Here is a 24,702-nt window from a genome sequence, read left to right on the forward strand (position 1 = left end):
CCACATGTGACAAATTGTGACAATCCAAACACAATTGCAAATCTTGAACAAAAACACTGTTTCAAAAACACTGAACAAAAATTACGGTTTCAGTTTTCATGAATGCACAGTGACTGCCAAATTTCAAATGGAAAAACAAAGTCAGTTTGTAGCTGTATTTTCCATGTATTATGAGTAATAAGCCTGTCATATTGATCAAATACTGCATCATAGCAGCTTTACAGTATTAAATAGGAAAATAGTGTGTAATAATGCAAAGGGACAAAAGTAAACACTCAGTTTTCAGTTAAAGTCAATTCGTCATTGATTCAGTGATGTATCGTCCCTCTGTGCAATCAAGTGAATGATATCGCTTGATATTAATTGTCCCCAACTAAAGAAAAACAAGGAACCAAAACTCCATCGGTGACAGAATGGAGAAAAAACCTTGGGAGAAACCAGGCTCAGTTGGGGGTCAGTTCTCCTCTGACCGGACGAAACCAGTAGTTCAATTCCAGGCTGCAGCAAAGTCAGATTATGCAGAAGAATCATCTGTTTCCTGTGGTCTTGTCCTGGTGGTCCTCTGAGACAAGGTCTTTACAGGGGATCTGTATCTGGGCTCTAGTTGTCCTGGTCTCCGCTGTCTTTCAGGGATGTAGAGGTCCTTTCTAGATGATGATCTCCATCTGGTCTGGATACGTACTGGATACGGGTGGCTACGGTGACCTTGGAATAAGAGAGAAACAGACTAATGTTAGCATAGATGCAACATAAGAACAAGTACATGAGGTTTTATGAATTACCATGTCTGTTTTTTCACTGTGTCGCACATGTTACCTGCCAAAACTCAAATGGAATCTTTAGCATCTGAATTTCCAATGCCTCACATTGAAAACTGTCAATTTTTGTCAGAGGTGGGACCATACTATGGAGAGTGTTTGTATTGGGAGGTGACGTCACTCAAAGACAACTGTGCAAAATGCTTTGAACAATGGAGGTTAAGGCACTACTAAAGGCAGCTGCCACTCCGAGAGATGTGTGATAAAGAACAGACAGTGAAACCCGGATCTTCCTATATTCTTGGCACCTCACACAATAAATAATTCTGTCATTTTTACCCCAAATGCATCTACTATCCCCTGCTAACCGTTAGAGCCACATGGTACTATTGGTCAATATTCACCATTAACCAAATGCTTTTCACCTGAGGGATAAAATATAGGGTAAGATGCAGCTAGGTAAATAAGAGTAGAACTGCAATGTTGTTTGCTGACGTGCATCAGAGTGCAAACAGTGAGAGATTTGGGGTAAAAACTACAAAATATCTCCCAATACAAACACGCCCCATAGTATTGTCCCACCCTTGACACAAATTGACAGCTTTCTGTGTAAGGCATCTGAAATACAAATGCTTTTCAATTGAGTTTGGACTATTTCACATTGTATATGTCCACATGTGGAAAAATACAATTAAATATACAATTTGCAATTCCTTTTGAAAATAGTGCAGCATATCCTTACCTGTCCATTGATTATGATCAATGCCTGAGAGATCTGCTGACATTTTTAAATCGCCATGACAATTGGATGGGGTTTTGTGGACTCTGCTCAGTTAAGGAATTCCATGTTTGTTCCAACCTTTAAAATAAAGTTTAAAAAAAGAAAAAATACAAATTGTTTTAATAACAGTGATTCAGTTCAATTAACTGTGTGAAGTTAACCATGAAATTGACCCATCATGATTATGAGTTAAATTCACCTATGAGTTGGTCTACAGAAGCAGAATTTGCTCTAGTGATTGGCTGAAAGGTGTGCTTTCAAACTGTCTAATCAATGGGATGTTCCAGTCATTATAAATCACAGTTTTATGTTAATATGCTGGCTATATCAAACACACACAGTCACTGGCACAGATAAGGGAGATCACACTGCATGCGCACACAGATATTTCTATGACAAGTCACGTAGGTAAAACAGTCCATATATAAAAACTTATAGATGTACCAAAGTGATGAGGACAAGTCAAAAACACGATCTGGAAAATTAATATATGATGTTTACGCTCATAAATTAGGTACATTCTGGTGCAGCTTTAACTATAGCACGAAATAAAAATATATGTGCGTTTAAGTTACGTGAGGGTTAACGTTAGTTGATTATCACAGACAAACAATTATGTAAAATGTATAATAAACACGAACTTACCGTTAGACGCCTCTATAGAGGTCGGGATCGTTGCGTCACGTCGCAATGCATTGTGGGAATCGCGGTACAGAAGTAGATGTACTGTATAGTAGGCATTAGGTAACGTTGGTCATTTGGTCATTAATTTTGATTATTTTTTGGAAAATGGTTCAGTATTGCTGTATTGTGAACTGCTGTAATCGGTTTCATGATCGACAGGGCAAACGCCTCGTGAATCATATTAGTTTTCAACATTTTCCTACTTGGAAAAAAAACACCAGGTGTCTGAAATCACCAAGAGGCGTCAGATGGCTTGGGTCGCCGCTGTACGGAGGGAAACCATCACATTCGATAATATTATAATACATAGTTATGGTGAGACATGTTGTGTATGGTCTCTGATCGCTTTTTGATATTTTTGTGCTGACTGTATTTAAAAAATTTGAACAACTAAATAAAAAAACTGGAACGAACTTCAAAATAGGAAGTTAAGCGTCTTGTTTTGGTGAATGGTGGGTTGTGTCCGAGGTGAATGATCTTCAATATTATACCGAATTACAGAACTACCGGATGAAAACAGTGGATTTTTGCAAGTATGATAGGTGAGTAATTACTCCTGAAGTGTAACAAACCCGCATAGACAAGCTTCATAGCTCGCAGAATCTGATAAGTGTGTGAGTATATGTGTGTGCGTCACCACTATTTCCTTAGTGAGAACGAATGTTTTCTCCACGTTTAATTTGCAGATCCATTTGTGATCTGCAGGTGAGCCTCCAGTGATTTTAAATTTTTTAATTGATCGGAGGTGTAAGCGCTCACTCCACAGACCCGGTAGGAGAAATTATTAGGGAAAATGAGGCTTGGTAAACTTTCATGTGTTCATAGGGATCGATTACAAGCTCTTTTTTTTTTTTTTCTTCAAGTAGCGTTGTTTGGCTTCATTATTAAGTTTGTCCATATAGGTATAGGCAACTTTTTTTGTCACGTTCTATAACTTTTTCTGGAGACCGGCTATTATCTTATTACAAACCTGCTTTGCGATGCCTCTAAAATGGCCGCCGTTACCCACAATGCACCATTCCATAACGTCTACGCCCGAGCTCTATAAGACTGCACTCGACGAGTTTTTCTCTCACAAATGTATCCATGCGCTTTTCTGACAGGAAAAAAACACATTTTGAATTATAATTTGTATGTAAAAAGACTTTATAAACCACAAAAGCATCAAATCACTTCACTAACGCGGCCAGCGTCACTCGCTGTGCGTGCGCGCACTTTGAAATGCCCTGAGACGTCGATTCTTTTCCGGGAATCACTTTGTTCGAGAATCACTGAACGGGTTTACTTGAATTGGGTCGTCGGTTCTTTTAGACCTGCGGTCCGACTATATTGTACGTAATTTGTATGATTTAAATGTCGATATGGACAACTGCAGGCGTTTACATTAGAGCAGAAAGTCGTATTCACTTTTTGAACTCATTTGACTCACTTAAATATCAAATTCGCTTTTCAGTGTCAGAAACTACTTTTTCCTCTATTTTCACAGGTATTCGCATATTTCAGCCATCAGTCACTGTCTGAAACTTAATAAAACTTTATTAATCTGTCGTCTCAGATACCTTAACACGATTATGCGAGTCGCGTAACGTAGGTTGGCCGTTTGAGGTAAACAGTTCATCATTTAACGTAAATAATGTTGGCCTGTAGACGTTTAACAGTATTGTTGCTGCAAAAAAAAAGTTATAATTCTGCCAATTTAAAATAATTATTATTGAAAACATTAAATAAACTTACCTTAAAACAGTAGAAAGCCGTGGCTTTGCCCCGTTGTTCTTCCAAAGTGACAGTTGGGGAGCGATTTAAACATCTTCAAGGCGCGTTAAATAACCCAGCGCTGGCCTGAAACAACCCAGCGACGCAACCCAGCAGGTTTAACCCAACACCTGGTAAATTGAAACTACCCAAAAGTGTTTAAAAAGAAATTAAATAACCCAACAAAATGACCCAACAGACTCAACCCAGCATTTTGGGTTAAAAAATAACCCAGCCGTTTTTAGAGTGAAGTCCCGAGTCCAGTCAACCAGCCAGCCTGTGACACAGATACACAAAAGGAACATGACAGTTGACACAAAGAGCCTTTGGGATAAAGACAAAACCTGCTGTTAGCGTTGTCTGTTTCCTCTCTACTGATCCACCATCATTAGAAATTGAACCATACTTAGTTCAGCAGTTTATAATGGCTCAAAATAAATCTCAAAATGGTCATATCATGAGAAATCTAAATTTTGTAGTCTTTTGGAAATTAAAGAACCCAATATAATATTTAACATCTCATAATAAATGGTTGTTAAAAGCTGCAAAAAATGTTTAATCTAAGTTACGCAACAATAGACTCTTCATGACGATAAGAGAATCTCTGTCAACTTGCAAACCTACATTTGCACATAATTACCTGCTTGGCCCGGCTCATCATGGTGCAGTAGAAAGAAAAAAAAGGAGAATGTACTATTTAACTAATTCAACTGTAAAATAGTTTTTGGGTCTAAAAGAGTATGCAGCAAAATATTCAAACTGACTTTGACATACATATAACTCACATTTTTACCAAAAGTTTTTCAAAGGGCAAAAAGTTACATATACAGAAGTTGAAGTTGTATAAAAATCAAAGCATGCAAAGTGATGAACATACGAAGGGGACTACTATTTAAATAATATTAATTTATATAAACCTTAAAAAGGATAATTTTAGACCAATTTATGTTATTTTTACAGTATTTATATAGCCTACGTATTTTTAAAAAAATGACACTAGTAGAAGTATAACTATTTGCTATCACAATGACTAATTTTAATGAGGACTTCTGTTCAATTTTGCCATGCATCATGAAATTTCCTCAATATATATATTCAATTCAAGTTCATTTTTATAGCGCTTTTTACAATACAAATCGTTACAAAGCAGCTTTACAGAAAATCTTTTCTACAATATTTAGTAATAGCTTATAAGTGGTGACTGTCAGTTTGTGCACGTAAGACAGGATTTGTAGAAAAATTAATAAAAGACGTAGTCAGCCAGATGATGAACATTATTAATACTATTAATAATTAATAATTATTATATGATGCAGTCACACTTGTAGCAATATTAGTTGGTTCTGTTGTTGATTCAGGGTTAGCATCATCTGGGGTCCTCTGAGGGTCAGCATCATCTCTTCTCAGGTGTTCTGGATCCAGACTGGAGCTTGTATAAATCCTAGTTACCACAAGATGTAAATCCCGTGGCAAAACATAGAAACAAATAGAGACATCATTAGCACAGCTGCTGTTCCAACAAAGTAAAATTAATTAGTTTAACCCAAGCTAAAGAATAAGAATGCACATTTGATCAGATACAACTACACTCACAATTTAAGATACATTATTCAAATGCTTGGTGAAAGAGATGTGTTTTTAATCTAGATTTAAACAGAGAGAGTGTGTCTGAACCCTGAACATTCTCAGGAAGGCTATTCCAGAGTTTGGGCGCCAAATGTGAAAAAGCTCTACCTCCTTTAGTGGACTTTGCTATCCTAGGAACTACCAAAAGTTCAGCGTTTTGTGACCTTAGGGAGCGTGATGGATTGTAGCGTGGTATAAGGCTAGTTAGGTACGCAGGACCTAAACCATTTAGGGCCTTATAGGTAAGTAACGATAATTTGTAACTGGTACTTAATAGGTAGCCAGTGCAGAGATTGTAAAATTGGGGTAATATGATCATATTTTCTTGACCTGGTAAGGACTCTAGCCGCTGCATTTTGGACTACCTGTAGCATGTTTATTGAAGAAGCAGGACAACCACCTAGAAGTGCATTACAATAGTCCAGTCTAGAGGTCATGAATGCATGAAGCTTTACTACATCAGAAACAGACAACATGTTTTTTAGCTTGGCAATGTTTCTAATATGGAAGAATGCAGTTTTTGTAACATGGGGAAATATGATTTTCAAAAGACAAGTTGCTATCTAATATAACACCCAGATTTTTGACTGTAGAAGAAGTAACAGAACATCCGTCTAGTTGCAGATTGTAATCTACAAGATTCTGTGTAGTGTTTTTTTGGTCCAATAATTAATATCTCTTTCTTATCCGAATTTAATTGGGGAAAATTATTGGTCATCTAATCTTTTAAATTTTTAACTCACTCTGTTAGCTTAGATAATTTATCATCACTAAGATCAAGTAAAACTAGAAATGAGATGCAGCCTTGATCTGACGCAAGAAGCAGGTCATTTGTAATTTTTATAAGTGCAGTTTCTGTGCTATGGTGGGGCCTGAAACCTGACTGAAATTCTTCTTACAGATAATTTTTTTGCAGGAAGTTGCTCAATTGAGCAGACAATTTTTTTCTAAAATTGTAGACATAAATGGAAGATTTGAAATAGGCCTATAATTTGCCAGTTCACTAGGATCTAGTTTTGTTTCTTAATAAGAGGTTTAATAACCGCCAGCTTGAATGGCTTTGGGACGTGACCTAAAGATAACGACGAGTTAATATTGAGAAGCGGTTCTTCGGCTACAGGTAAAAACTCTTTCAGCAATTTAGTGGGTAGAGGATCTAATAAACATGTTGTTGGTTTAGATACAGTGATAAGTTTATTTAGCTCTTCCTGTCCTATATTTGTCAAGCAATGCAGGGTGCAACGGATTAAATTTTGTCTAATTCATGTGTATTTTGGGTACAAATAGCAGTTGAGATCGATCAGGCAGGTTATTTGCGAATCTTTCTTTGGTGACTGGAACAATAGTTCTGCCCAGATGGTAACGCTGACACATAGTTAATATATAGGATCTAGGAAGGAGGACCCAACTGCAGTGAGATATAACAAGGGTTTGACAAAAAACTGATACAAGAGGGAGGTGAAGTGCACAAGATACCACAACAGGAACACAATAAACCGGAACAGCTAGGGAAGGCCTCAGGAAACAAGTGGCAGAATACTTTGGCAACAGAGGGTGGATATGACAGGAACTCGAACACAAGACTAGACAGGACAAAGCTCCACAAAAACACAAATTAAACTCAAGACACGGGAAAATATAAACCAATTAACTAATAAAAGGTTAAGTAACAAAAAGAAGTTAACAATAACCAACTCAGAATAATAAAACCAAACCCTATTACTAAAATATTACAAATAAAAGCAAAAAACAAAACAAATTACTAAAACAAGGACCAAGACAAGAACAAGGAACTACAAGGACTAGCCTAACAAGAGTACAAGACCAACCAGGCCGGGAGACATGGACACATATTCAGCCACATCCACAAACCGAGACCAAGACAGTGACAGAGGTGGTGAAAACGACCACGGACCAGCAAACACAAAAGGGTAAGGTGCACTATAAATGGGGAGTAAAATACATGAGGGGCAGGTGAGCACAATTAGACCAACTAGGCTAACAAGAGGATGTGGTAAAGAGGAAACAAAGAGGGGCTAGAGGAGCACACGGTCAAGATGATAACAAGGCCATGTCCTGACACTAGACACAAGAAACAAAAACAGTGACAGAGCAAAACCCTGACAAATATATATTTAAACTTTCGCTTTCCATTGTCATACTGATGCAACAATACATTAACACAATACATTAATAAAAAAAAAAACACATTATTTTTTACACATCTAGTTAATAAATGCTGGTTAAATTATTTCGGGTTAGCTCACTAAAAACTAAAAGTGAAATTCTGGCCTGAGTTATTCATGTTGAGAAAGGTATTTTTATGCAATTTGCAAATATTTAGCAATTTCTAGCAGGAACAACCTCCATGGGCTTAAGACAAACAGGAACAATCTTCAAGGATGGGACAAAACAGATAGGATAGCCTCCTCAGATGGCTGAAAACTAGTAGGAACATTCTCAGAGGGACTCGTCAGAAGCAGCAGACAGCTGGTCTGGTATGATCTCAGTGGGCACAAATTCTAGCAGGAACAACCTCAGTGGGCTTGACAAGACAAAAGGGAACACATCTCCATGGCTATGACCCAACTGACAAGGACTACCTCAGAGGACATAACAGGAACATTTTATATACATTCCTAACTTGACAGGTAGGAACACCTTCAATGGCCATGACCCAACTGGCACGAACAACCTTTATAGGAGTATGGCCCAGACATGACAAGGAAGAACAACACTTCAGGACTTGTCAAGACAGGAACCATCTCTATGGCCATGACCCAACTGGCAAGGGCAACCTTCGAAGACACAGGAACCAGGAAGACAGACAGGAACATTTTATATGGCCATAATTTGACAGATAGAAACACCCTCTATGGCCAGGACTCAACTGGCAGGAACAACCCCTGTAGGCGTGACAAGACAGGCAGGAACAATTTGTATGGCCATACAGACAAAGTAGGTAGGGACAACCTCTGAAGGTGTGATCTCTGGACACTTAACAACATCTGTGGACTTGACAGGAGTGATCTCTGGGGGACTTGTCACGACTGATTGGGTAGACATCTGATGGTGTGAAATGAAAGTCTAGAACAGTCGCTGGTATAACTTCAGTAACAAAGTCAAATAGGCCGGGAGGTTTGGAAGAATACCCTTGTGACTGTGACTTGAGGTTCTGACTAGGACATTCAACTAGACACCTCTAGACCAGGTTCCAAAATTGACTGAGAACGACCCTAGGGGGTTATTGAAAAACCCTCCTGGGCCACAGGAAGAAATTCATAAACAAGTCAAGTCACCTTTATTTATATAGCGCTTTAAAAAAATTACATTGCGTCAAAGCAACTGAACAACATTCATCAGAAAAACAGTGTGTCAATAATGCAAAATGATAGTTACAGGCAGTTCATCATTGAATTCAGTGATGTCATGTCTGTTCAGTTAAATAGTGTCTGTGCATTTATTTGCAATCAAGTCAAGGATATCGCTGTAGATGAAGTGACCCCAACTAAGCAAGGCAGAGGCGACAGTGGCAAGGAACAGAAACTCCATCTGTGACAGAATGGATAAAACAAACCTTCAGAGGCTCCTGGGGCATATGGCATCCCCAGCCGCAGTCACGCCTCTCGGGTTGCTTCTTATGAGGCCACTTCAGCACTGGTTGCACTCCCGAGTCCCAAGATGGGCATGGCGCCGGGATACACATAGGTGTCACCATCACACCTATGTGTCGCCGCCTATTCAGCCCCTGGTCGGACCTTGCCTTTCTACGGGCCGGCGTGCCCTTAGAACAAGTGTCCCGGCACGTTGTTGTCACAACAGATGCCTCCAACTCGGGCTGGGGCGCGACATGAAATGGGCAGGCAGCTTCAGGGTACTGGACAGGACCTCGACTGCTTTGGCACATCAACTGTCTGGAGTTGCTGGCACTGCATCTAGCTTTGCGACGGTTTTGTCCGCTGTTGCTGGACAAGCACGTGTTGGTCCGCATGGACAACACTGCGGCTGTTTCGTACATCAACCAACAGGGCGGTCTACGATCACGTCTCATGTCTCAACTCGCCCGCCATCTCCTCCTCTGGAGTCAGACGTGGCTCAAGTCACTGCGCGCTGTCCATATCCCGGGGGAGCTCAATCGTGCAGCTGACGCGCTCTCACAACAGCTCACTTTCCGACACTGTGCAAGGTCAGGGAGGACGAGGAACAGGCCCTGTTGGTTGCGCCTTACTGGCCCACCCGGACCTGGTTTTCAGAACTCATGCTCCTCGTGACAGCCCCTCCCTGGCGCATCCCCCTGAGGAGAGACCTCCTCTCTCAGGGGCTTGGCACCATTTGGCACCCGCATCCAGATCTCTGGAACTTCCACGTGTGGCTTCTAGACAGCACTCGGCAGACCTAAGTGATCTGCCCCCAGCGGTGGTAGACACTATCACTCAGGCTAGAGCCCCTTCTACGAGGCAGGTCTATACTCTAAAGTGGAGTCTGTTCACGAATTGGTGTTCTTTTCACCTAGAAGACTCCCAGAGATGCACGGTCATGCTTTCTTTCCTACATGAAAGGTTGGAGCGTGGGCACTCCCCCTCCACCCTGAAGGTGTATGTGGCTGCCATTGAAGCCCATCATGATGCAGTAGATGGCCAGTCCCTGGGGAGGCATGACCTAATCGTTAGGTTCCTGAGGGGTGCCAGAAGATTACATCCTCCTAGGATTCCCTCCTGGGACCTCTCTATTGTCCTGGCGGGACTTCAGAGGGGTCCCTTTGAGCCGCTGGATTCAGTCGAGCTTAAGTTCCTGTCTCTCAAGACAGCGCACCTGATCGCGCTCACTTCCATCAAGAGGGTCGGGGACCTCCGAGCATTTTCGGTAAGTGAAGAGTGCCTTGTGTTCGGGCCGGCCTACTCTCACATTGTCCTGAGACCCCGGGTCAGTCTATATCGGTTACCCACGTGTCACCTCCCTACGGGTAGGATGTGGTCTCCGTAGCGACCTTTTCCTAAGGCTCGCTTCCCCATTGTCTGCCAGCTGAAAGAACAAATAGGGAAGATTTGAAGCAGTCTTTCTCTGAAGGTTGAAATCCCTTCCATTAACTTTATGTGGGCGGAACAGCAGCGTGGCCTTCTCCAGCAGCGATGTACTCACCCTTTGGCCCCTTCGGTACCAAGGTCAGTGAATTTGCGCTGGGGCTTTGGGAAGGTTACGACCTTAAGCGTAGCTTTTGTGGCACGGCAGGGCTTGTCAACAATTGCAGCGCCACAGGGTTGTGACGAGGTTCAGGTTGTGGCGTTTTCCATAAGACACCATTTGTCGGTCGACATAACTTGTAGTGACCGACAGATAGGGAATGTCTCGGTTACGTACATAACACTCATTCCCTGATGGAGAGAACGGAGACGTGCACTATAAATAGTGAGGAAAATACATAAGGGACAGGTGAGCACAATTGGACCAACTAGGCTAACAAGAGGGTGTGGTAAAGAGGAAACAAGGAGGAGGGGGTAAAGGAGTACATGAATGACTATGTTTACATGCAGCCAATAACCCGTTCAAAACTGGAATATTAGCAATAACCCGGTCGCGCACGGCCATGTAAACACTGGCAAAAACCTGGATATGCTCATTTTAAAAACCGGGATATCATACCTGGGGTACCCCTTTTCTAACCCGAATATTTGGTCTTGTCAAAATATGTGTTCTGCGCATGTTCTATTCGCAAGTAATCTTGGTCTTTTGAGTAAAGACGGCGCATAAAAAAGCCTGCATGCAGTATAGCGGAGGTAAACAAGTTGAGATTAACATGGCGAGACGCAGCACAGCACCACACTTTTGGAGCGAGGAGGAGACCAATTTCTTTATTAGTGTGTGCTATCTGCCCCAAACTATTCATTATCCGCCTGCTGCTGCTGTTGTTGTTGTTGTCTTTGGATACAGGAAGAAGACTCGGAAATGATGCATATTGCGTCTTAATGTTGTCCGTACGTCCAGATGCTAACCGTGCGTTTACATTGGGATATTGGCGACTGATTACACATTCCATGTATACAGGAGTAACTCTCTCTGCTCACGCATGTAAACAGGTTATCCCGAATGTTTCAGAAACCCGAATAGTGACCTTAACCCGACCATAACCCGAATTTTAACAGCTTGTAAACGTAGTCACTGAGAAAATAACTAACAAGGCCATGTGCTGACACTAAACACAAGAAACAAAAACAAGTGCAAAACCCTGACAATATCTTTATATATTTAAACTTTGGCTTTCCATTGTCATACTGATGCAACACAAAACACAATACATTAATTAATAAAAAATACATTAATACATTTTTACACATTTAGTAAATAAATAAATAAATGTTGATTGAATTATTTAGGGTTAGCTCACTAAAAACTGGCGAAGCCAGCATTTTACTGAGATTTGTCCTCAAAACAGTGAAATATACTGAAAACATGTGTGAATTAGCACTGACGTGACTGGGATGTTCGCTACAAATAAACTGATTAAATTTTTTCCTGACGTCTGGGTCCTTCGGCAGTGTTGTTTTTCCACAACCAGGAATGGCACATCATCTGCATGACATTGTGTCACACCTGTGTGCGTGACAACGATGCAATGTTGCAAAAATAGGCGTAGTTGTCTTGCTCTGGAGGCAGTCATATGCAAACGATTGTGCCCAGGGGATTTCACCTTGTCCCTCTGATCAAAAACAAGTTTTCTAAGGGTTGTTACATAAATGCTTTTTTTTTTTTTTTATTTCTGATGAGAATTTTGAGTTTACATTTTGAGTTATGAAACTTGCAGGATGTATTAAGCATACAAAGACCTCTTCTGTGTCAAACGATCAAGGGAAATTTTGTTTCTCATGTTGTACTCCTCTAAAACGGCAGCATGTGCTTATAAACATACTACTATCATTCATTGGTTTGGACATTAATATAGTTATTGTTATAGTTATCTTTATAGCTAGCGCTCTTGGTGTGAAAGCACCTTTAGTCTGATATGCCTGAAAGTTAAAGACATGCACTGACCTGCAGCAGGTGGGCCCAAAAATCCTCCAGAGCTCCGGAACAGCATGAAGAGCCCTAGAGCGCTATCAAAGCCCTCCAGTCCAACAATATCCACGATACTTGTCACATGGATGGCCACCACGCAGCCGAACAGGAAGCCATAGAGTGACGAAAAGACTAGGATACTCCAGTAGCTCTGTGCGATGGGAAGCAGTAGTAGCACCACCCCCAGCACAGTGACCACCATGGACAGCAGCTTCAGGTTTCTCACGAGTCGCAGGTTAGCCACCCATCCACATGCCAGTCTGCCCAGCAGGTCTGCTAATGCCAGCACTGACAGAGCCGAGGCCGCCCAGAACTGCTCCATGCCCAAACTATTGGCATAGGGCACTAGAAACAGAGGTGGGATGAAGAAACCTGCTGCAGCCAAGATGGCAAACATGATATATAGCAGCAGCTCAGGCCTCTGAATGAGAGAGCACTGGAAAGTGGCTTTTTTTGATTTCCTGCTTTCCTCTTTTGTGTCCAGCACCGAGTTGTCTTGGGTAGAGGTTTGTGCAGCTGGGAGGGATTTCATCAGAGAACCACACACACACAGATTCAGCTGAAGACCACCAATGATGAGTAGAGCCCCTTGCCAAGAATAGCTGTTGATAAGCCACTGGAAAAATGGGCTGAATCCCATGGCAAAGACGCACTCTCCAGAACTAGCAATAGCATAGGCAATGGGACGCCAGTGTTTGAAATAATGGCTGACCATGCTGTTAGCTTGTATCCAAGAAAATGAGATGCCAAGACCTAAATCATAAAAAAAAACATTGAGTTCAGAAGTATTTATTTATTTTTTGGAATATCTCTTATACTCATCATTGGTGCATATATTTGATAAAAACATTAAATAAAAATAAACAAATAAATAATAATAAATAATAATAGTGATACAGTTCAAATTATTACAATTATTACTATATATATATATATATATATATGTGTGTGTGTGTGTGTGTGTGTGTGTGTGTGTGTGTGTGTGTGTGTGTGTGTGTGTGTGTGAGACTGTGATTTTTTTTTTTTTACAAAAATAGTGATTTTATATTTGAATATATTTCAAATGTAATTAATTCCTGTGATTGGAGAGCTTAATTTTCAGCATCATTTCTCCAGTCTTCAGTGTCACATGATCCTTGCGTAATCATGCTAATATGCTGATTGGGTACCTAAAAACATTTATTATTTTTATCAGTGATGAAACCAACCTTTTTTTTGTGGAAATCACAGTACATTTAGCTTTCTGGTTTGTTTTATGAATACAAAAGAACAGTATTTATTTGAAATAGAAATCTTTTGTAACATTATAAATGTCTTTACTGTCACATTTAATTACTTTAAAGGACCCCTGCTGAATAAAAGTATGAAATTCTTTGAAAAAAAAAAGGTATATTCTTTGGAATAAATAAATAAATAATCCAACATATTAAAATAATCTTTTAAATATGTATGTTTGTCAATTAGAAAATATTATTTTTAAATAATAATTTGATCATTTATTTTTAAGTGACACACACATTCATCCATACCGTAGATAACTAATTTATGAAATACTGTATAATACAGCTTGTTTCTGGATTAGATTAAGGTAAAGTGAGCATCATAGAATAACATACTACTCTACTACATAAAGACCGCACGTCAAATTGAATTCATTTATATATGGTAGTGCATACAACAGTGCACAGCATTCATTAAAGCAACACTATGTACATTTTGGCACACTAGTGGTTAATAAACCGAACTGCACGCATCCCGCGGAGGAACACGCTAACTGGAACTACTTCTCCAAGTTTATGTATATGGCGATTCATGTCAATCAATACTTACATGTAATTAGCAAATTTTGAACACAGAAAAAGTTACATAGTGATGCTTTAAATAAAAAAAATTAAAAGCCAAAACTACATGTTGTAAAACAATGTATTAAAAAACAACATAATATATGATGTATTTTATATAATTTACTTATTATCATAAACATAACATAAATTAATATAACACCATGATGGCTTACTGCTTTCAACACAGCATAAGATTTTCCTTCACTTGTATGAATGACAAAAGCACTGTGTGCTGTAATTGCATAATTATACAAGTTACCTTGTAGTACACCCATAGACAGATACATCCAAAGCAGACTGAGGCCCAAAGAGGCGATAATCATTCCTGAGGCAGCCAGAAGCCCTCCGACCATGATAACAGCGCGCTGGGACAGGTGCATACTGAGAGCACTGGCAAGAGGAGCTAAACAGATGAGAAAAACAAGTCTCTCTATGCAGGTCTAGAGTCATCATTAAATGTCAGTTTCAGACAATTTGTTATACCTGTTCTGAGAGTATTCATTCAATTTATTTGGATAATTAAATGAAAAAGATAGTACATTAAAGTATTCCTCACCTCCCAAATGAAACATAGCAATAGTGGTCGAGGTCACCCATGAGGTAGTACTGGTAAGGACATTGTAGTGACTTTGGATTTCAAGGAAAAACAGGCCGTAGTTTTTAATAACAGCAGTGGTCAGGCCCATGATGAAGAAGGCCGAGGTGACCACGACCCAGCCATAGCCACCATCCGGTGGATCGCTCAAGTACCTCTCCATGCTGAATCTGCCAGTGGATTCTCACCTGTTAAATATTGCTGCAGAATTTCAAAAATGGGGTATGTAACTCTATACCAGAGTTATTTTAATATTATTTACAGACTGCTATTATAGTTAGATAGCATTAATTCATATTTTGAATTATCTTTTTATATATATATATATATATATATATTTTCCATTTTAATATATATTTGTTTCATTTTTATTAGTTTTATTACTTATGTCTAGCTTTATTTATTTATTTATTTTGCATTATTTAGTTTTTACCAAATCAAGTATTTCAACCAATGATCTAGGCTGTATTCCCTTCTTTTGAACTTTCAATTCTTTGATTTATTTAAAATAGAAATATTTTGTTACATTGTATATTTCTTTAATGTCACTTTTGATCAATTTAATGCGTTGTGCTGAATGTTAGTATTTATTTCACTGGTTCACTGTTTTTTTTTTATTCTAGACTTGATTGTGTTTATGGGGTGCAGTCTAACATGTGTTAATTTTTCGTTTAAAAATGCATTATTTTTCACATAATTAGGGCACCTTTTGAGACCGCTTTGGCCTTCATTACCATTTGTATGCAAACGACATGCAGATTTATATACATTCAAAACCTCATGAGCGCCTTGACGATGCTTATTTGTCTGACTACATATCTGAGATTAAAATATGGATGGATAATAATTGTTTGTATTTGAACGGTGGTAAAACTGAAGCTATGCTCATTGGTTCCCGTTATCAAATTTCTAAAGCTGGTTGTCTGTCCCTGACTCTTGACGGCTCTGTCTTGGAAATCCAAAGTCAAGTGAAGAACTTTGGAGTTATCTTTGATGCAACTATGTCTTTTGATTCTTTTGTCCAGAGCAGTGTTAAAACCTCTTTTTTCCACTTCAGATATATTGCAAGATTACGTCCTATGTTACATTTTAGTCACGGAAATGCTGATCAGTTCCTTTGTCATCTCACGGTTGGACTATTGTAACACTCTTCTAAATCTACACTTAATAAATTGCAATATGTACAAAATTAAATTAACTGTGACTAGGATTCATATTAGGATTCATGACTATAGGTCATATTACTCCAGTGTTAGAATCTCTGCACTGGCTCCCGGTCAGATTTAGAGTGGATTTCAAAATGATGATGCATACTTTTAAAGGTCACACGGCATGGAAATTTCCCTTTATGAGGTTTTTTAACATTAATATGAGTTTCCCTAGCCTGTTTATCAGTGGCTAGAAATTTCGATAGGTGTAAACCAAGCCCTGGGTGTCCTGCTCTGCCTTTGAGAAAACGAGAGCTCAGCCGGGCCGATCTGGAATCTTCCCCTTATGTCGTCATAAGGGGAAAGGTTACCTCCCCCTTCTCTGCTTTGTCCACCCAAACATTTACATTTAATTCAGTCGCAATGTCAGCACAGGCATTACAAACAGACTTTTACGATATGGATTTGAAAGCACTGCCACAAACAGTGAGTAACAGTGTTCATTACTGCCTGATCTGTGACTTGTGATTTCTGACGTGAAGCTAATTATTCAAGCTCCCACAGACTTTCTTTCTAAAAAGTTTAATACTGCTTATGCATTAGTGAATCAAGCAGTGACTAAACGATCAACTTCACGTTGTTTCTCTTAATAGCATGAAACAAATCTGTTATTTAAATTGTGATCAAAAAAAGCTCCCTTTATTTTGTTCGGAGCTGTCAATCACACAACGCGAGTATATCTGCACTCTTGCCCAAACAGCCGTGATAATGAAGGTTACGCTGTTATGCTGCACAATGAAGCTCTTACTGTATTCATGTCATGTATTCATGTGTTTACTGTTCGTTGTGGTGAAAGCATTTTGTGATTGAAAGCGTTTAGCTTAAATGATTAATATGAATAAACAGTGCTCATAAACGGCTGCTGAGGTCGTATTCTCAAGTGAAGCAAGTTGAGGCTTGGACCCGAAAACATCACATCTTACGTCATCACTTAACAACCGAATTGGCTCAGAATGCATTTTCAAATCCACACCGACTTTAATTACATTATGCACTTTTGGCTCAGACTGCATTTTGAAATTCACACTGCATTTTGCTACAATTATCTCATGGTAGCACAATGAAAATGCAATCTCAAGTGTCCTACCCATAAGTTTAAATGCATTTAGGAAAAATTGCATTTAAATTATAATTTTGCTACAGTTTTTGCTTGGACATGTTAAACATATCTACCGGTTATCTATTTTGGTAATACAATTTTATTTTAATTTTGCAACTTATAAAACATAAAATAAGTTTTCAATTTACATATTAAAACTAGTGTAGGAAATGGCAAATGCTAATTATATAATTACATTATAATTTTAATTTAATAAATTAACTAAACATTTGGTTGAAACATGGTTGTTTCAACAAAATAATGACCCCAAACACACTAGTAAACGAACAAAGTCTTGGTTCCAAACCAACAAAATTAATGATACGGAGTGGCCAGCCCAATCCCCGGACCTTAATCCAATCGGGAACTTGTGGGGTGATATCAAAAATTATGTTTCTAAAGCAAAACCAAGAAATGTAAATGAGTTGTGGAATGTTGTTAAAGAATCATGAAGTGGAATAACAGCTGAGAGGTGCCAAAAGTTGGTTGACTCCATGCCACAAATATGTGAAGCAGTTTAAAAAAAACTGTGGTCATAAAACTTCATTTTAGTTTAGTGATTCACATGATTGCTGAATCCTAGAAACAAAAATGTTTGTGCAAAATAGTTTTGAGTTTGTACAGTCAACAGCAGACACTGCTATTCTTTTGAACACACTTCTTTCAACTAATTGACCAATTGCCCAATTGCACAGCCTTACGAGCGTGCATATCATGAAGGCTGGTTCTTGTTTTTCTTCTAAGAATCTACTGCACATGTTTGTAACTGTCACGGTTTGCGCTGCCGGAAGAAACACGGAGCCGAGGATAAACGAAATAAGGCTTTTAATATATTCAACTCATGGAGCACAGCGGTAGACACACATAAGTGAGTGAGTTAGTATCAAGTGAGGAGACCCGACAAAACAGAACTGAAAGGTAAAGGCTTATGTACAGAGGATAATGGGGAAACACAGGTGGATGGAATAACTAAATTAACAGGGACATGGAACACATGAGGAAGATAATAGACACACCTGGGAACTAATCAAACTAAACACCGAAGACACAAACTGGGTCACGGGCAAAAACACACTAAATGAGTCCAGGTGTGACAGTACTCCCCCCTCCCGGCAGGTGCGTCCTCGCACCGTAGAAACAACCGAGGGAGGCATGGGTGGGAACTTGGGAGGAGGTTCCAGTGGAGGACGGACTCCCAGGAGGGGGCCAGCAGACAGGGACCACGGAGGAAAGAGCCAGGGAGGAGACAGGAGCAGGAGGAGCCAGATGGTCCACCAGAGACCAGCCAGGACGGAGATCCAAGGTGGAGTCGACGGCGGGAGGAGCCATGGTGAAGGAGGGGTCGACGACACCAGGGGGCCGACAGGCGGAGACTGCACCGGTGGGTGAGGAGCCCAAGATGGAGCAGCACAGCCGCAGAGCCAGGGGGACGTCGAGGTTCCGGAGGGCCTAGGTGGAGCAGAAGGCTCAGGCGACCAAGGCGGAGGCGGGGTCCTGGCAGACCGCTGTGGAGCCGGAGCGACCGAGGATGGAGGTGGAACCGGAGGGAAGGAGGAGCCTGACAGAGCCAGAGGGATGGAATGACGAGGTGGAACCGGAGGAGTGGAGTCCCGAGGCGGCGGATGATCGACGACTGACCAAGGTGGAGCCGGAGGGATGAGGGAGCCCGGTGGAGCAGGTGGGATGACAGGCCACGGTGGAGACGAGGGAGCTAAGAGCCAAGGCGGAGCCGCTGGGTCGAAGGACCGAGGAGGAGTCCAGGGCTCGGAGGCTGGAGGCGGAGACAGGGCCTTAACGCGCCAAGGCGGAGCTGGAGACTGGCAGTCCAGCGGCGAACCACCGCGCCCCGATGGCGCGGACTGAGGGTGAGCTGCGGGACTGACTGGCACCAGCAGGGATGACGAGGAACTGGCTGGTCTAGGAGGAGAGAGGAGAAGGATGGGAGGAAGGACAGGAGGATCAGGGCCGGACAGAACCAGCGAAAGTGGAGTAGAGGGACCAGCAGGTTTGGGAGGAGGTGGGAGAGGGAGGCTGGGAGGGAATACAGGAGACACAGAAGATTCAGGGCTGGGTGGAACCAGCAGAGACACAGATGATTCAGGGCTGGGCGGAACCAGCGGAGACACAGAAAAATCATGGCTGGGCGGAACCAGCGGAGACACAGAAGATTCATGGCTGGGCGGAACCAGCGGAGACACAGAAGATTCAGAGCTGGGCGGAACCAGCGGAGACACAGAAGATTCAGGGCTGGGCGGAACCAGCGGAGAAACAGAAAACTCAGGGCTGGGCGGAACCAGCGGAAATGGAGCAGAAAATTCATGGCTGGATGGAACCAGCGGAAATGGAGCAGAGGAAATGACTGGAGGAGGTAGGGGTGGGAGACTGAGAGAGTATACAGGGGAATCAGGGCTGGACGGAACCAGCGGGGAAACAGGAAAATTAGGGATTACCTCCATAGACCAGTCCATCAGATCCAGAACTTGCTCCATATGACTTTCAGAGACTGCATACAGCTCACCCTCAGTCGCAGGAGTGTGGGCAGGGCTTTCCTCCACGCCCTCGATCTCCACGAGGACTCCCACGATGCATGGTGTTGCCGGCTCACACACCTGGTCAGTCGCGCTCTCGAGATCCTGTTCCCTGTCAGTGGATGGCTCGGGCTCTGCGGCTGCGGTGGGCTCTGGCTCCGTGTAGCGAGTTGGTGGCTGGCTGGTCTCTGGGTAGGGAGTGGGACTGGCGAGATCCTCTATGGGGCTGACGGTGAAAGATGAGCCATTTCTCGCCAGAGTCCACTCCACATATGCGGCGAAATCCCCCCGAGGACCATCTTCGGGCGACAACGCTCTGCACTTGGAGTTCAAGCTGGTGTTGTAGAAGGTGCAGAGCGCATCGTCCGGGTAGCTGGTGGCATTAGCTAATAGAAGAAACCGTCTGGTATGGTCCTTGAGAGAACGTCCTTCCTGCTCCAGCAGGAGGATGAGGAATTCGGGGCGATAGAGGGGATCCATAGAAACTACGAAAAGACTGTGAAAAAACGAAAGCAAAACGGAGGGGAAAACACGCAGTTTTATACTTTCATTTTTTAGGTCGGGTCTTCTGTCACGGTTTGTGCTGCCGGAAGAAACACGGAGCCGAGGATAAACGAAATAAGGCTTTTAATATATTCAACTCATGGAGCACAGCGGTAGACACACATAAGTGAGTGAGTTAGGATCGAGTGAGGAGACCCGACAAAACAGAACTGAAAGGTAAAGGCTTATGTACAGAGGATAATGGGGAAACACAGGTGGATGGAATAACTAAATTAACAGGGACATGGAACACATGAGGAAGATAATAGACACACCTGGGAACTAATCAAACTAAACACCGAAGACACAAACTGGGTCACGGGCAAAAACACACTAAATGAGTCCAGGTGTGACAGTAACATGTTTGTCACGTAGCAATAACAAATATACTAAAAACCTGGATTATTCTGGTTAGTCACATTGTACTGCTATTATTTTGAACAATACTGTATATATATATATATATATATATATATATATATATATATATATATATATATATATATATATATATATATACACCCAGCCCTAGTTTAATCTTATTATTGATTGATATGATATCAACAAAGTGCACACAAAGTTTCATTAATTCACAAATTCAGTGATTTTAAAGGGAGCCTTCTTTACTCGCTTTCATTATAATGTTATTGATGTTTGTCATTTGTCGGACATGTGGACATGGTTTCTGGCTAATCAGAGCACATATCGCTTTTCAGAACGATGAGCTTTGTAAAAATCAACACGTTTCAGAAAGACAGGGCATAGAGGAGAAACAGTTTTTTTTTTTTTATCTTAAACTTTATAAACACATTTCATTACACAGAATAAACTAAATAATTTTTTAGCTATGTCATGTGACCCCTTTAAGGTCTTTTTTAGGCCTATTTTATAGGCCAGAATCAGCTCTAAACTGAAGTTAGATATTTTGTGAGAGAGGTTGTTCTCAGGATAAGAGTATTCTTCATGGATATCAAGGTTTCGTGTATTATGCTAATATATACAGAAATGGGCATTTAAAAATAAAACCAAATATGTGCGTGACAACAAGCCCCGGTTCCCTACATATTCTGCATTTTAATTGTTTATACTGTATTGCATATCTTATGCCACAGTGTTGTAAACCAGGTTGATTGATTTCTGCTGCTATTCTGATAGATAATTCTCTATCAAGGATTAATGATGTACATACTTTCAGTGTTTTAAAATCCTGTTCTACATCCATGTTAGGTAAATTACTTACACCAGAGGTGCGACCAACCTGTTGTCCCGTCCTGTCCTTATTCGGGTCCTCCTAATGCTGCTCAATATAATAGTTGTAGCAGTGTGGTGATGATGCCACAGACAAATGCTCCATTTATAAACTTGAACGAGGTTGGCTACAACCCTTCTGTCTGCCTACCTGCCCAAAACTCTTCCGTATGGCAAGCCAACTGAACATTTATTCATTGAAAGCTAAGCTTCTAAAAAGTTGTGGTGTATTCTAGTCATTCACTGTGTCCCGGTCACCAATATTTGAATGATTCATAAATGATCAATGACAATTAAAGTTTAGAATCATGATTTCTGGAAGCATTACAGCACACCATGTGTGTATTAGCACCATATATGTTGTTTGGTTTGGAATCTGATAAAGTGCTTGGACCTAAAAATTGTGAACTTAAGCAGATTAGGAAGCGACAACATACAACAATTCCCAATTAATTAATTCCCAATTAAGTCCCACCATCGATTATTTATTTTTCTCTCACCGGAGAAGCTGTATTGGTCTGATATGAGTCACAATAAGGAAATAAATACAAATCACAAATTCAGTTTCCTACCAAATTCAAAATAACAATTTTTTCTTTGTTACAAAAGATTCCTTCAAACTAAAATTTCTAAATTATGCTATTTAAATGTCCATAAATGTTATATTGGGTAGGGTCTTTACTAACATGTAAAAAGCAAAGCAAATCATAATAGATTAAAATGCATTCACATATGTCATTCTATATCTGTTCTAATGTGATTCAAAATAACACAATGTGAATGCCAAAATGACGATGATAGGAGTAAAAACGTTGTTCAAACTTCTAACTTTGAATCATGGGAAATGACTGATCTGTTTACATTTTGAAACATAATGCAAGGAGAATGTTTGACTTGCTGCTTTTGTTAACTTAAGCTTGTTATACTTGGATCAGTTTTATTTCAGAAACTGGTGCAATAACACACTACCAGTTTAGAGGGTCAGTTGGTGTGATGGAAACTGGTACTAGCCAGCAGAAAGTAGATAAGGAAGAGCTCAAATTGAAGTGGGGCTGGGGGTCCAGAACCTCCCATAAGCATTAAGGGACCCCCCATAACACCCAAACAAATATACTTGGTGGGTCCCCTTTTTTCCAATAAAACTTTTATACTTAAAATGAAAATTTGTTTGCTGTATTAAAGTTAGACCTATTTATATTTCCTACTATCATATTTTATCTGTATGCCTTTTTGCAGCGTTGCTCATTATAACCAATCACACACGATTCTGTTGAGCTTAGGAATGCAGTAGCCAATCAGAGGCGTTCAGATTAGTCATCGCTGAACCCCAGAGTTTTGTTCAGAATGAAACTTGCGAATTCCCTCATCATAAGCAACAAAGTGCGTATGTATGTTTGGGAACTCAGAAACAAAAACCAGGGGACATTAGGATATCTTTCATACAGAAGTTACTCTTTATTGAGTACTCGCTGTGCGTCGCTGCAGTCTTCCAAGTCTCACCAAAGCAGTGATACTTTGGAGTTTATATAGATCGCTAACACATGTGACCAACTGGGTGGCAACGTCATCAGAACGCAATGAATTATGGGTATGTTTGGCCAGTTAACATGGTCTGGCATAGCAGGATAGTGTTCTGGCATGAAAATAATGGGTTCGATTCGATGTAAATTCGATGTAAATTAGAGATTAATTTAATATCACACCATGTATGGACAGCTTCATTGATTATAAGAGGAGTTATGAGTGCTTCAACACTAGCTAGACTGAATGCTCATTTAGAGTGTGTTCTTTCAATGATTGGTTCAGTCTAATAAAATGCATTTAGAATCCTCCCAAAATTCAAGATATGGGTGGCAGAAAAAGTATATATTTACAACATTTCATATAGAGTGCAAGAGTGCAATTATTTTTTCGCAAAAATCTCAAATGTGATATTGATTTTATATAACAGCTCAATAACTATTTATATGAATAATAAATAAATATTATATAATTTTATAAATATATAGTTAATATTAAGAGATTTTTTTGTTGTTGTTGCTCTATTTCGCCAACAACAATGGTTCCAAACAAAGCCACAGCACTGTTTTGAATCTCTGAAAAACATGACGGGTTTTGTTCCTGAATGAATCAACCTTTAAAATGATTTGGTTCAATTGCAATGATTCTCTTATTAACAGTGTCTTGCTGCCACCTGCTGGCGTTTTTTGTAATTCACATGGTAAAGTACCTTTTTATTTATTTTTTGAAATAATTTAAAATAACAGTATTAAATGTTTTAGAATTAAAATATCAAAATATTATTTATGTATTTGTAACTGCAGGTAAAGCATTCACGTCTTGCATTAAACAAGACGTGTATATACAATACAGACCAAAAGTTTGGACACACCTTCTCATTCAGAGAGTTTTCTTTATTTTCATGACTATGAAAATTGTAGAGTCACACTGAAGGCATCAAGGGCTATTTGATCGAGAAGGAGAGTGATGGGGTGCTGCACCAGATGACCTGGCCTCCACAGTCACCGGACCTGAACCCAATCGAGATGGTTTAGGAGTGAGCTGGACCGCAGACAGAAGGCTAAAGGACCAACAAGTGCTAAACATCTTTTGGGGAACTCCTTCAAGACTGTTGGAAGACCATTTCAGGTGACTACCTCTTGAAGCTCATCAAGAGAATGCCAAGAGTGTGCAAAGCAGTAATCAAAGCAAAAGGTGGATACTTTGAAGAACCTACAATAGGAAAAATATTTTTTGTTATGCATATAATTTCACGTGTTAATTCATAGTTTTGATGCCTTCAGTGTGAATCTACAATTTTCATAGTCATGAAAATAAAGAAAACTCTACGAATGAGAAAGTGTGTCCAAACTTTTGGTCTGTATTGTATATCCATCTAAATGTCACTTCAGATGCAGCTTCTGTGTTCCCTTTGCAATTTTGTTGACAATGATTTTTATTTGTTTGGTAACAGCCCCAAATCTCT

At 40.3% G+C, this 24,702-nt stretch overlaps 1 protein-coding gene across 1 annotated transcript; it reads right to left on the reverse strand.

Moving 5' to 3' along the window:
* Window positions 1–12,430: 12,430 nt before the first annotated feature.
* LOC113080776 (monocarboxylate transporter 2-like) lies at window positions 12,431–15,264 on the reverse strand. Its single transcript, XM_026252836.1, has 2 exons — window positions 14,755–15,264; window positions 12,431–13,404 (listed from the first exon to the last, which is right to left on the reverse strand). Exons 1-2 carry the CDS (start codon window positions 14,873–14,875, stop codon window positions 12,563–12,565), a joined length of 963 nt encoding a protein of 320 aa, XP_026108621.1. The 5' UTR covers window positions 14,876–15,264; the 3' UTR covers window positions 12,431–12,562.
* Between the last annotated feature and the right edge of the window lie 9,438 nt (window positions 15,265–24,702).

Source organism: Carassius auratus, chromosome 5 (assembly GCF_003368295.1).
Source record: "Carassius auratus strain Wakin chromosome 5, ASM336829v1, whole genome shotgun sequence".
Lineage (NCBI taxonomy): Eukaryota > Metazoa > Chordata > Actinopteri > Cypriniformes > Cyprinidae > Carassius > Carassius auratus.